At 35.3% G+C, this 14,835-nt stretch overlaps 1 protein-coding gene across 1 annotated transcript in view; it reads right to left on the bottom strand.

Annotated features, from left to right (window-relative positions):
* Positions 1–14,835, bottom strand: part of LOC123522896 (uncharacterized) — a 131,643-nt gene that overhangs the window by 61,218 nt on the left and 55,590 nt on the right. The window contains exon 5 of the mRNA XM_053549070.1: positions 14,268–14,372. Coding sequence (XP_053405045.1) covers positions 14,268–14,372 — 105 coding nt within the window. The remainder of the gene's footprint in view (positions 1–14,267; positions 14,373–14,835) is intronic.

The raw sequence follows: 14,835 nt of genomic DNA, 5'->3' as shown, positions 1-14,835 counted from the left end.
ACATTATGTCATTCTTGTGAATGTTTCAAAATGACAACAATAGTTTTCTTTATTTCATATCTATAAAGTTTTATATATTTCTTATATCTTGATTTGCTGTCACTAAAACAGTTTTGTCAACCTGGTAAAAGATTTAAATCTAAAGTTTAATACCTGCATATTTTCTTTTGTTTGTTAGTTTTGGTTTAGTACCGTTTTGCAACAGAAATTCAGTCATGTAATGTTGAGCAGTTAACCTAACAAGTGTCCCTGGATTCTGTACCGGAACTACTCAGTCTCTACAGGCAAGTGCTAAGTCCTCCGTATTATACAGGTGTAAGTCTATTGACTTCAGACACAATATCTTTATTGGAGCGTCATGGAGAGCAAAGGCCTCATCCATATACAATTGTAGCTGACTCAAAACCCTATGATTCGTCCTATCGAGCTAGGGTTGGTTTTGTATGTGTTCTTATAATGCTACTATTTCTAAAATGCAAACAAAATACATAAAAAAATACTCTTTATAAAAGTTGCTTTTTACTCACAGGACGAATGCACATATCAGCTATATGATCATAATATTATGAACGCACAGGTGGATATTATTGTATGTTTTTATTGAAATTCCATCTAAAATTATAGTTGCATGGATGTTGCAATATATATTTTAGGCAATTTTTGAAGTAACAGAAGAAAAACTTCTTTAAATTTACCACTAACAGTTTAAATAAATCAGTATGTGTCAATTTGGGCTTCAATTTCTTCTTAAATATCTTTTTAAAAAGCGATGGTAGTGGTAACGTATTTTAAAGTCTGTTACGAAAACAATATCACACTGTCTGACAAATAAAGAATCATACTGTATTATTATAGTACAACATAAGTAATATTAATCATGTTTCTGGAATTTTTACTAAATAATTGATGCAATACAACAAGGTTGTAGAAATGGTAATGTAACATGTGTAATGTATGTTACATTTTTATTCTTCCTTCAATAATGTGTTAACGCAATATCTGCAAACATTATGGGCCACATTAAAATTGTTATTTCATTGATAACATCTAATTATATCATTTTATTCAGTTTTAGTGGTCTCAGAATTTTAGTCGTTGTTTGTGGTAGTGGTTAATTTTATGCAAATTAGCTGAGCACATCCAGTTTTGAGAAAACAAAATATACCACAAGAGTAACAAAATAGTGTATTGAAACATACCGAGAGACTTTAAGACCAGATCAAAGCTTTTTCTTACATTTAAATTGATTTGAAACTTAGAAAATGTTATTTTGTAACAAAATTTTCTTAGTTTGTAACATTCTCATTTATATTCATGAATATGCAAATTAGATAATTAACATACAAATACTGCTACAAATACAAATACTGCTATTTAAAGGCCAATGTCTTAGCTCCATATTGACACCATTTTTATTGTTTTATCACCTAAACTGACCAAGATATGACTGTTTATCATCTATATGGTTGTCCTTTTCAAAAATAAACGGTTGTCATAGAAACAGTGAAATCATATATAGTTCAAAAGAGTTTTTTCATGGGAACATTTTTTATTTTGAAAGAGTTGGTCCTGCCAAACAACTTGGTACTTATGAAAAAAAGTCATACCAGTGCGGAAGGTTACGCCGGCTTTATCAAGAAAAAAGGCTGCGTAGATTTTCAGGAATACGACTGTAAAAAAGTAAGTGTAACATGTATGTGTAAACAGTTTCCAGAGAAAACTGAGAAACCAGAATTAGCTTGACAAAACATTGTTACCAGAAACGATAACGGGAAGAACTGGACTCCCGAATGACCATATATTCCGACTGCATACAGGAAGAATGTAGAAATTATGGTAGTCTCCCAGAACTGACTATTTATTCCGACTGTATAACAGAAATAGGTAGAAGAAGTCATAGTAGGCTCCCAGAAGAGAGTTTTGATTCCATAAGTCTCCCGGAAGAGGCGGAAGAGGGATATGAAAGGTTCCCAGAAAGTGGAAATATTACTATATGTTGCCAGGAAATATTGTTACGGTAAGCAATTGAGTGCAAAAATGCTTTAACAACAGTAACTATAATGCACCAAGACATGAAACAGGCTCGTACTGCGCCAACAGAAAGAAGGTAATTCGTCATTGAAAGATAAACCCCCGGAAGCGGGTTTTGAACCTCAGGTTAACACTCAGGAGAGAAGTGAAAGCGATTCTGAGCAAAATTCGTTTAAAACAAATGATATAATCTGCTAAGATGAGAAGGGTATGCTACCTAAATATTTTAAAAAATCCAATTATGACAACAATTCCGGAAACAGAATTTCATGTAATTGGTAAGCGGGACACTATCGAAAATTAAAGACTGATCATCCTAATGTCAAAATACAAAAAAAAATATATATATCTGGAAAAGAAGTATTAACTGCTTAAGGCTCTTCTGTAGCTTGTCCGTACTTAATGTTGCAGAAACTTCATAAAAGTATCCATTCAAACCTGTTTTAAGTCAAAAGGAAAATCGTCACCCAACAAACAAAATAAAAAATATATTTTACCAAAGCAAAAGAATTTATTGTGGAAAAGCTTACGGTAATTGCCCCTAATTTTATGCTGGGAACTCATTCCTTAAGGGCAAGTGGTGCTTCTATGGCTGCTAATAATTCAAGCGCTTCTGACAGGTGTCTTAAACATCATGGGCGTTGAAAATCCGATCAGGCAAAAGACCGTTACATTGAAGACTCAGAACAAAGAGATTGTTTATAATCAAAACGTAAAAATGTGATGAAAAAATGAACTTGAATGCAACATACATTCTAAACTTAATGTCTTTAAAATCATCTCGCTGATTGCACAACAGTGTTGTTGAATTATTTAGTAGTCAAAGTAAGACTTTATATTCCCCGCCAAATAGATTATTTCGTGAGACTATATTCAGAAAGATATTTTACTTAGTCTAGTGCATTGCAGTTTGTTGGAATAATGGCCGTCGTGAGAAAAATACTGAGAAATATAGAGATACCTATACCATATTGTCTTTTGAAGCCAGTGATCTAAATATCCCGTGTACCCCTTTTCGGGCAAACGACTTGAAAAGCTATATCGTCATAGATATGGCGACTTAAGGGAAAATAAGAACGGTATATGTTTGTGATTCGTGGATTTTCAGATGCCAAAGTCCTCGGAAACGATGTTGTAAGTGCAGTATTGATATATTTTTGTTGAGGCACTGTTTATTCTAGCAGATAAAGCAGTTATATAAACGAAACTGGATTTTAATATACTGAAGATAAATAAAATATCCATTAAGGTAGCAAAGTTACAAAATAAAGATACTAAGACAAAAGATGTCTGTATAATGGCAATGTTCGATTAAAAATAAAGTAGACTTTCAAAATTTTATTATCTGGTACTTTGTCGTCAAATCGAATAAGTAATAACATATATACATAAACATACCATTGTTTTCTGTATCTATTTTAGTTCAATGCGGCGACATAGTATTTTGATTGTGAAATACATAAAAAGTCTGATTAATGATGCACTCGAGAGAAAATTTATTCTTATGCATAGGCACTTTGAAAACGGAAAATAAGTTTTAGTGTCGATTCTCTATTAATAAATCCAATAAATACATACTGTCCTAAACTTAGATTTTAGAACTCAGAAGGAACAAAAATAATTCAGTTCCACAATAGTAAGAAGCATACAATGTCATTGACGCCTACAACGATTTATGTTTCAAAGGATTTATGGTATACCCAATCAGGTCTAAGTTTTATAGAAATTCTGCGTTCTGGGTCATGACAATTTATCAAACAAATTCGGTAAAATAAATACCGTTACATTACAAGAGGTAATGGTCTGGTTTATTACAAGATACAGTGTTTTATTTGTTGTTATACAGCCTTTTACAGTTGACCGCTAAACTTCGCTCGTCAGATCTAACTGAATTTGAGCAAAACTTTATGATAGATAGTTTCTGAAGTTTACTGAAACTGAACTGTTTTAACGCGTGTCTGCTGTCCTACCTCGTCAGTATTTAGTGGAATTTCTGCTGTTGCTCTACTTTCTGCATTGACATCAATACATGTGTAAATGGTTCTACGATAAAATATGCTGTGACAGTATAGAACACATCCATGGCAAGGAAAGCAAAAGCAGACACGGTTAGAATAAGTCTGCTCTTTAGTTGTATAGAAATATGCAACCTAGCAACGGCTTTAGTGGGACTCTGTTATGGTGATATTGAGTGGACACAAAAATCCAAAAGGACCAGAAGGTTTTATGTAATTATTTATACAATCATTTCTGTGTTTTACATATCTTGTCTTCAGTTACTACTGCGTGTATAAGCGATTACTATGTACACTGTTTAATAAACTTTTAACATCTTTAGGGTACAGAGTGTACGGTTTGTGTTTAAAAACTCCAGCTGACCATTATAAGGCGTTGTCAAAATATGTTCCATTTTGTACGTTGCGATGCTTTCTATCACGTTCAAAATAATATATGCACAGGGTGTTGCGTTCTTGTAACATGACTTTACTTTGAAAATTTCCCAGTCCCAAGAAACTTACGGGATGTGTATAGTGCACCCTTAGTTGCTTGTTCCAGAAAAGAATGACTAGAAGAAATGAAATGCTTACTTTTTTCAGTTATGAAAACACTTCCATCTATGGTGAGTGATATTTGCTATGTCGTTTTGGTGTGTTTGGCGAGGCATGAACAAAACACGAAAACTCGACAAAAAGTTTTTTGTCATCACGTTTTGTGTCGGCGGGGCGAAAACACGATAACATGACACAGTCTACGCGAAAGCCCTACGTTCAGAGGGCGCCGACAGGACGAATGCATCTGTCGAGATCTCGTGTTGGCGGGTATGAATATGTCATGTTGGAGCCTATATTTATCGTGCTGTTGTATTGTCGTGACTTCGCGCCACCGACATAAAAATACGACACATACCGAAAAGACAAAAAAAAAACAACACACACCTTAATTTGTCGTGATTTCGTGTTTTGCCGACAACACGACAAATACATAACACTAATGCCTACTGATCGATAATGCTAATTCTACGATATCATTGGTCTTATACATGTTTCATCGTGCTGTTACAGTAATATAGTATGAATGATTTAAATCAAAATTTGTTCTTACTGTATAACTGCTTGGTAAGAAGTCTACAAAAAGACGAGGCCGTGATTTTAGAAGCATGTGACCACAATCAAAACTGTAAACTGTTGGTGATGAATCAGATTTTTTTGATAATAAGATAGTATTTATGGGACAAGCCTTACAGCTTATCACCATAGTTTGAGAGAAACAAACTCAAACTAGACTAAATCATGGAAAGAAAGGACTGTAAAACATGAAAATTGAGCATGTGCGTGATTTAGCCAGATCTGCCAGAGTAGCCAGAGTTCAGCCAGAGTTCAGCCAGAGTAGCCAGAACTATGTATGGTTACTCTGGCTGGCCAGAGTAGCCAGGGTTCGGCCAGAGTAGCCAGAACTCTGGTTACTCAGGCTGGCCAGAGTTCAGCCATAATAGTCATGTTTCTATGATTTTAACATGTTCAGGCTACACTGGTCAGCCAGAGTAGCCAGAGTAACCAGGATTTCATTTGCTCTGGTTACTCTGGCTGGCCAGAGTAGCCAGATATCGGCCAGAGTAGCAAGAGTTCAGCCAGAGAGGCCAGAGTTTCTAGGATTTTAACATTTTCTGGCTACTCTGGCTGACCAGAGTAGCCAGAGTGCCAGAATAACCAGGCTCCATGTTCACAAAACATCTTAGCTGAGTTTGATTATTAAACTTAAAAATATGTCATTTTTATCTAAACAGCATGTTTAAAACTGAATTTCAAGTTAATAACTATTTTCAAGTGGCTATTTAGTATTTATGGTCAGTTTAGGTTGGATTTTAACCTTGAAGATTTCGTAAAATTGATATCTAAATTTCAAACTCAAATTCAGCTGAGATCGAAAAATGTTTTGTAAACAGGAGGCCAGGGTTTCATTTGTTTCTATGATTTTAACATGTTCTGTCTACTCAGATCAGCCAGAGTAACCAGGATATCATTTGCTCTGGCTAGCCAAAACAGCCAGAATTTCCGAGATGCCCGTTGGTTCTAGTTACCCTGGCTAGCCAGAATAGCTAGAGAAAATACAGTAAAACCTGTTGCGAAATGAATCTATTGGTACCCTAAGGGATGATATTTTTGTTTTATGTATCAAGTGATTTAATACTAGACCGCAATGCACGATAGTACGATGACGAAAACACGATGGTGCGATGGCACGATGATGAAACAACGATGGTACGATGGTAAAAACGCGATGGCACGATGATGTAATTGCGATAGTGCGATGGTACGATGGTGAAATGTCGATGTAATATCACGTTTTCATCATCGTACCATCGCGTTTTCGCCATCGTATCATCGTACCATGGCGTTTTAATCATCGTACCATCGCGTTTTCACCATCGTACCACCGCGTTATCACCATCGTACCATCGCATTTTCACCATCGTACCATCGCCTTCCGGTGGTCATGCGCAGTGGTACAGTATAGTACAGTATAGTATAGTATACAGGCTTGATAAATCTCATTTTCACATTGCACTATACACCTTTTACATCCTAACAAGAAGTTCGAAGAGTTTGAATAATACCATGTGACTATTACACCCAGCTTTTTATTAACTTTCATGCATACATAAAATACAAAGGACGTAGCCTTGAAGATTTTAGTTTTAATGAACTGGGCACTGAACATTTTGTAAAACATTTTGCAAAACAGCAGAATCTAAATGGTAAATTTTGTCTCACAAAATACATTGAGATACATTCGCCTATTGTTGACTGAAATACAAGTGTACGGAACTACGCATTTCTAACCGGAAGGCGATGGTGCGATGGTGAAAACGCAATGGTACGATGGGAAAAACGCGATGGTACGATGGTGAAACCACGATGGAACGATGATGATACCGCGATGGCACGATGGTGAAAACGCGATGGTACGATGGTGAAACGCGATGGTAAGATGGTGAATCCACGATGGTACGATGATGATAACGCGATGGCACGATGGTGAAAACGCGATGGCACGATTGTGAAAACGCGATGGCACGATAGTACGATGATGAAAACGCGATGGCACGATGGTGCGATGGCGAAAACGCGATAGTACGATGATGAAAACGCGATATTACATCGACATTTCACCATGGTACCATTGCACCATCGCGATTTTATCATCGTGCCATCGTTTGTTTCATCATCGTTCCATCGCGCAATCGCGTTTTCGTCATCGTACCATCATGCATCGCGGTTCAGTATGAAATAAAAAGTCACGATTGTCAAACCGGAACACCTTAGTATGCCATACCACACTGGACTGTGATTTAGTGCAGTGCGACCTGGTTGTCATGGTGCAACGTTGAAAAAAACTTCTTCTTTTTTTTTGCGAAACATGGACCCAATCTGGATCTTATTCATGGCATATTTTATCCCCAGTGTATTGTCTCATATTCCTTCTGTTTTTTGACGCCAAATTCGAAATGAAAAGACACAGGTCCTCGTAACGCTTATCGGTGTAAAACCTCTAAATTTATTTTTTTCGCAAATCCTCGTGTTACGTGGTTTTTAAAGAGCTGTCTTGGCCCAAAAACACGTTTACAGTAAGACTAAATCAAATTAAATGATATTTTATAGTTCCCATTATATATTGAATGACCCTCATACACTATATTTGAAAGGTTTATAGCTTAGATATCACAATTTGACAAGGTGATCTTTGTGATCAACTTTTGTCTGTCGTCCGTGCGTGCGTTTGTCGGGCTTATCCATTTACATATACTTGTATAAGCAAGACCTTTAGATTTCTCCTTCTCAAATATCACAAGGGCTAGGGCTTAGATATTTTATGTAGCATGACCCAGTGAAACTCTCTATAAATTGACTAAATCATGACCTTTGAGTTATATAGTAAAACATCTAAATATCTCCTTCTCAAGTGTCACAAGACCCAGAGCTATGATATTTTGACAATATTCTGTAAATAGCCTTGGGGCTTATCAGTTTTACATAGAGTTCATTTTTTCGAAATGATTTCATGACTATTTATTTGTTATTGTGAACATTGACTCATGTTGGATTAAATACCCGTTGCGGCCCACCGTCACATTAATACACTATTAGATGCTTTGGGACGAAATAGTGTGTAACGTGCATCTCTGATGACGTCAATGATGTGTGTCTTGTCTATCATATTGAGTCAGGCTCTTTGACTGAACTCAGTATCCCATTTTATGTAGTAAAACCTTTAAAAATCTTCTCAAGTACCACAAGACCCAGAGCTTAGTTATTTTGCACGAAGCATTGGCAAGTATATCTCTTTCAAAATTATTCAAATCGTGGCCTCCGGGATCATATTGGATCTGTCTTCGGACTTATTAGTTTCACATAGAGTAATATATTAAAACCTATAAAAATATTCTTATTTTCCCTTAGGCCCAGAGAATAGATATTTTGTACATAGCACTGCCTAGTGAAGCTCTCTTAAAATTGTGCAAATCATGTCCCCTGCTGTCATAATTGCCCCCGCTTGTGCTAATGAGCTTGCATAGTCGTACAGGAAAAATCTTAAGTTTTAAAATCATCTCAAAAGAATTGCAAATGACAAGAGTTAAGATATTTTACATGTAGCATTTGCAAGTGGGACTTTTTCAAAGTTGTTTAAATCAATACCCCCAGAGGCAAAATTGCTCCTACATAGTTTAATATAAACAAACATGATATACTTATATTGCGAAAATCTTTTTCAGAGCCATAATGCTAAGAGTTTAAATATTTTGCATGTAAAATTAGAAAAATTTATAATGGAGTTCATTCAAACTTGATTGAATCAGCAGTCCAAGGGCAATATTAGCCCCATTCTGTGGATCATCAATATACTTCTTATCTTATACAATATAAGTTTAGAAATCTTCCACTATGCCCAGAATTTAGAGTTAACAGTTTCAAATTGTGAATTTTTACTATGACCCACAAGGTGCAGGTGAGTGATTCAGGACCATATAAAGAACCATATGGGTCCTCTCGTTTATACTGATATCATAAACAATTACAGTGAATTCCATATAACTTTGCTTGTAAAAATAAAGAATATTCTTGTGAAGGCTTCTGTCTTTGTATTTATTTAACTTCAGCGTTTGCCTTGAATTTTTACCAAATAAATTACACCTGTAGACATAATATAAATTATATAATATATAATTTATATATTATATATTATATTATATAATATATATAATTTTTCATATTTTTGACAGCAACCAATTCCTGAAAATTGCATTTTAAAGTTGTGGAAGTTGACGAAATGTTGACATGTGAACACATATGCTTAAAGCGGCATAATACCGGTATTTGATCTAAACCATTGGAAAAAGGTAGGTACCTGTGACATGCCAATCAAAACGCAAAATGCCATACAAAAGATTGATTACGATCACCTTTATAATCAACTTATGCCATCAGACAGACAGTTTACATTCCATGTTGTATTATGTTGTCTGAAAAGTAAGACAATTCTTTGAAGTCCGTTTGATGAAACACTTGATACATAAAACACAAAAAAGCACCCTTGAGAGTACAAAAAAGTCATTTTGCAACATGTTATAATCCTAGAAACTCTGGCTACTCTGGCTGAAGTCCGTTTTATGAATCACTTGATACATAAAGCACAAAAAAAATCAACCCTGAGAGTACCAAAATAATCAACAATCTTCTCGTACTTTTCCAAAATGGCTTCCATTCGAAACATAGCTGTGAGAGTCAACTATTATCCTTTACACAAGAAAATTTTGACAATCTCCTATCTGGAAAACAAACTGATCTCATTGTAATGGATTTCTCAAAAGCTTTCGAAAAGATCGATCATCAACCCAGTTCTCTTTAAACTCATGAAACTTAGTGTCAACATAACATCTCTATCCTGGATTCAATGTTTCCTTAGTAATCGTTCTCAATCTGTAGTAGTTGAAGGCTCATATCTATTCCAGTTCTATCAGGGGTGTTTTTGTGGGGGGGGTCCCAAGGTTCAGTGTTGGGTCCTTGTCTCTTCCTTTATTTTATCAATGACCTTCCCGACTCTGTTAAAGGAAGAATACGCTTATTTGCTGATGAAACCATCATATACCCCGCCATTGACTCGTTAGTAGACTCTTACAAACTTTAAGATGATTTGACAAAATTAGAAGAATGGGAACGTAATTGCTCTATGGGATTCAATCATCCTGATAAATGCGAAGTCATAAGAATCTCAAAAAAAAAGAAGAAAAAATATCATCTTTCCATATAAATTACATAATCAAAAACTAAAAACTAAGAAAATGCTAAATATCTTTGATTACTATTAGTGAGGACTTTAGCTAGTAAAACCGATTGAAATTACATCTTCAAAAGCTTGAAACACTCTCAGATTTATAAAAAGAAATGTACAATGTAATAACCGTATAATATATATAAGAAACTGCCTACAAAACATACGTTCGCCCACAATTAGAATACTTAACACCATATGGCATCCATGGCAGAAAAGCTTAGCATGTGAGATAGCAAAGAGCTGCAGCCAGATGTGTTTATGAATGACTACTCATACCAAAGCAGCTAAACATCAATGCTTGAAACTCTTAAATGGCAGACACTACAACAGAGAAGCAAACATGCATCCCTTATAATGTTGTACAAAAAATCAGTTAACCTCGTCTCTGTAGATCATATCACCTGACAGCCTCCAGAAATTTAGATTTTATCATTCCATCTTCAATAACACAATATCATATGAATTCCTTTTTCCTGCACGATCAGATACTGCAGCGCCTTCCATAATAACATCAAAGACAGTGTGAACCTTCAGTGCATGACATCTGGCCTAGATTCGATATGTACTAATGTCATCATCCTGTTTCTTTTTTTTATTTTTAACATAGCTGTTTATATTACTGCTCTTACTCTCTTAACACATGAATATCATGTATCATGTAAAACAGCAACATGCTTTTAACAACTGCCCCGACCTCCCAAATAAAATCAGTAATTGATCGTTGGGAGCACTTATGTAAATACATATGTCGATTTCGCAACAGGTTTTACTGTATTTTCTCCCTAGCCAGGGTAGCTAGTACCAATGGGCATCTCGGAAATTCTGGCTGTTCTGGCTAGCCACAGTAGCCAGAGCAAAGGAAATCCTGGTTACTCTGGCTACTCTGGCAGATCAGAGTAGGCAGAACATGTTAAAACCCCAGAAGCTCTGGCTGCTCTGGCTGCGGTCTAAAACATAATACAATTCTTTGAAGTCCATTTGATTAATCATTTGATACATAAAACACAAAAAATATCAGAGACTACAAAAAGGGTCATTTCGCAACAGGTGTTACTGTATTTTCTCTGGCTGTTATGGCTAGCCATGGTAGCTAGAACCAATAGGCATATAGGAAATTCTGGCTGTTCTGGCAAAGTTTGCCAAAGTAGCCAGGGCAAATGAAATCCTGGTTACTCTGGCTACACTGGCTGACCAGTGTAGCCAGAACATGTTAAAATCCTTGAAACTCTGGCTACTCTGGCCAGCCAGAGTAACCAGAGCAAATGAAATCCTGGCTACTGTGGCTGACCAGTGTAGCCAGACCATGGTAAAATCCTAGAAACTCTGGCTACTCTGGCCAGCCCGAGTAACCAGAGCAAATAAAATTCTAGCTGTTCTGGTTACACTGACTACTCTGGCCAACTAGAGTAACCAGAAAATGTTAAAATCCTAGAAAGTCTGGCTACTCTGGCTGAACTCTGGCTACTCTGGCTACTCTGGCTATTTTTGGTATAACCTATTATGAAGGAATTATCAAGTATTTTTAGATCATAGACACAAACATAACACAAACATTGACAAGGTCATTGCTGATTTGTAAAATAAATGTTGGATGGCTTATCAGAAAGATGCTGACCAGTCAGAAAAAAATTTCTATCCTTTGAGTAAACAAGAGGGCCAAGATGGCCCTAGGTCGCTAACCTGTGTAACACCAATAACAGTTTAAACATGTTTTACCAAGTGATTACATGGAAACAAATATTCTGACCAATTTTATTAAGATTGGACAAAAACACGTGGCATATTGTGTGTAAACAAGCATTTATTTTGATTTGACCTAGTGATCCAGTTTTTTACCCCACATGACCCGGATACAAAGACTTCTCCAAGACTTCATGATAACAAACATTTTGTCCAAAATTTATGAAGTAACTCTAGAACCCATGATCGAATCTAGCCAGATTTCGAAAGGAATCTAGATCTTATTGTGACATAAGTTGTGTGTAAGTGTGGTTAAAATCAAATATAAAATGTCACTTCTATCGTGTTAAAAAGGTAAAAATTACCTGTTAGGGTTCAATCAGGGGCTGTAACTCCGTAACCTATGATTGGATCTGAAAGATTCTTCATGGAATCCAAGATTTTTTGTTGTTGAAGAAATGTTACAGATTTGTATCAGATTATACCATAACGAAATCTTTATATGGCTGCAAGAGCCAAAATAGCAAATTTTGGACCTTTAAGGGACCATAACTCTGGAACCCATGATGGGATCTGGCCAGTTTTCTTAAGAATCCGAGATATTATGCAAATACAAGTCGTATGAAAGTTTGATTAAATGTGATTTCAAAATGTTGTCTCTATCGTATTCACAGACCAAAAATAGCAAATTTTGGCCCTTTAAGTGGCCATAACTCTAATACCAATGATGGTATATGGCCAGTTTTCGAAATGAACTGAGACATTATGCCATGCCAATACAAATTGCGTGCAAGTTTAATTCAAATTGATTGTAAAATGTGGTCTCTATCATATTCACAAGCCAAAAGTATTAAATTTTTGACCGTTAAGGGGCCATAACTCTGGACTCATGACGGGATCTGGCCAGTTTTCGAAAGTAACCGAGATATTATGCCAATACAAGTTGCTTGCAAATTTGATTAAAGTTGGATGCAAAATGTGGTATCTATTGTGTTCATAAGCCAAAAATAGCAAACTTTTGCCCTTTAAGGGGCCATAACTCTGGAACCCATGAAGGGATCTGGCTAGTTTTCGAAAAGAATCGAGATATTAGATATTATACCAATACAAGTCGCGTGTAAATTTCATTAAATTAGATTGATGAAGATGATTGATTAGAATGTGGTCTCTATCATGTTCACAAGGCAAAATGGCACATTTTGGCCCTTTAAATGGCCATATATCTGGAACCCCTGATGGGATCTGGCCAGTTTTCGAAAGGAACGAGATATCATGTCTTATAAGTTGTGTGCAAGTTTGATTAAAATCAAATACAAAATGTGCTCTCTATCGTGTTCACAAGGGAACTGTGGACGGACGGACGACGGACATAGGGCGGTCACGAAGGCTTACCCTGTCACTACGTGACAGGTGACCTAAAATGCTTCTGGGAGAGCTTTACCTCAGTAGCATTTCGGTGCTATTTCTCCTCTCTTTAACGAAACTTTGAACTGACAACATCTATAAAATTCTGTTGCTAGTTTTACTTAATTTATTGCAACTTTTCTCTAAAACAGAACATTTAAAAGAAAACATTCTTAAGTTACTATTTTCTGACAGTGATGATTTTATTTTTTCTGTATGTAAATACTTTAGTAGTTATTAGTAATTTATTGAAATCACTGTTTATTTCTGCACAGAATCAAACAAGCACAGACTCACAAAATACATGTACGTTTAAATAAATAAATGTGATTTAACATAAAACGTAATTGTTTTAATTTATTTAGCTGATATGTCATCTTTGTCAGTATTTTGGGCATTTTTCTACCTTTTTATAACTAGATTAAGTAAAACTTTGGTTGGTTTTCAAACTTATTCAGTAATTGTGATTTTATTTTTTTCTAAGTAAATGTAGGCGTGATCCTGAATGAATATACATTCTATTAAAACTGTCAGTTTGACTTAAAGTCTTAAATGAATACTTAGATATGTAAATTGACGTAAGAGATTGTACCTCATGTGTATTATAAGCTTATCTCATTATAATAATTGAATAATTAGAATTACAGAAATGTGTATATGTACATGCATCTCTATCAATTTAAAATGAACTTTTAGAATTTTTAAGGGAACGGCTGATTTCTATGCTCTTTATTATTATAAAAAATGACCTATATATAAACTACAGAGCAAAAAAACTATATATATATATACTCTATCGATTCATGAAAAGTTTTACTTACCGCAAAACTCGTCATTCGAGTCAGAGCAGTCGGAAATGGAGTCGCATACCTTACTTATATGTATACAGTTACCATCACCACAAGAGAACTCGTTCTCGCCACATTCTGCATCATTCAACAAGAACAAAGTATCAATATCTATATGAAAAATTTTCTGTCCGAGCCTTACTCCTTCTACCATAATTTAAGTACAGGAAACCAAGAAGGATTATAATTGTTATACCAGAATTATATAGGAAAACATTTATGTTTCTGTAAAGTTGGGATTACAATACAGATAAACAATAAACAAAAAGGTTGCTTTAAAAAAGGAAGAACAATTATCCAAAAGGCGTAGCTACGTTTAAATACTGCAGCCATATTGATATGAAACCCTGTATCAGTACATGTATGGATGTGTACATGATAAATATTTACATAGAAATCATTGACATAGTAAACCAAAATAGTCATATCTTTTACAAAGTACATGTAAATGAAATCCAAAACTCGTCTTCTTATTCCAACTATTTGCAATGGAAGAAGAATTTTTCTCTGTCTAGTAACAACTGTATTCCCAAGTCAGGTT

The sequence above is a fragment of the Mercenaria mercenaria genome, chromosome 8, assembly GCF_021730395.1.
Source record: "Mercenaria mercenaria strain notata chromosome 8, MADL_Memer_1, whole genome shotgun sequence".
Lineage (NCBI taxonomy): Eukaryota > Metazoa > Mollusca > Bivalvia > Venerida > Veneridae > Mercenaria > Mercenaria mercenaria.
This window is presented reverse-complemented; position numbering and strand designations above follow the sequence as displayed.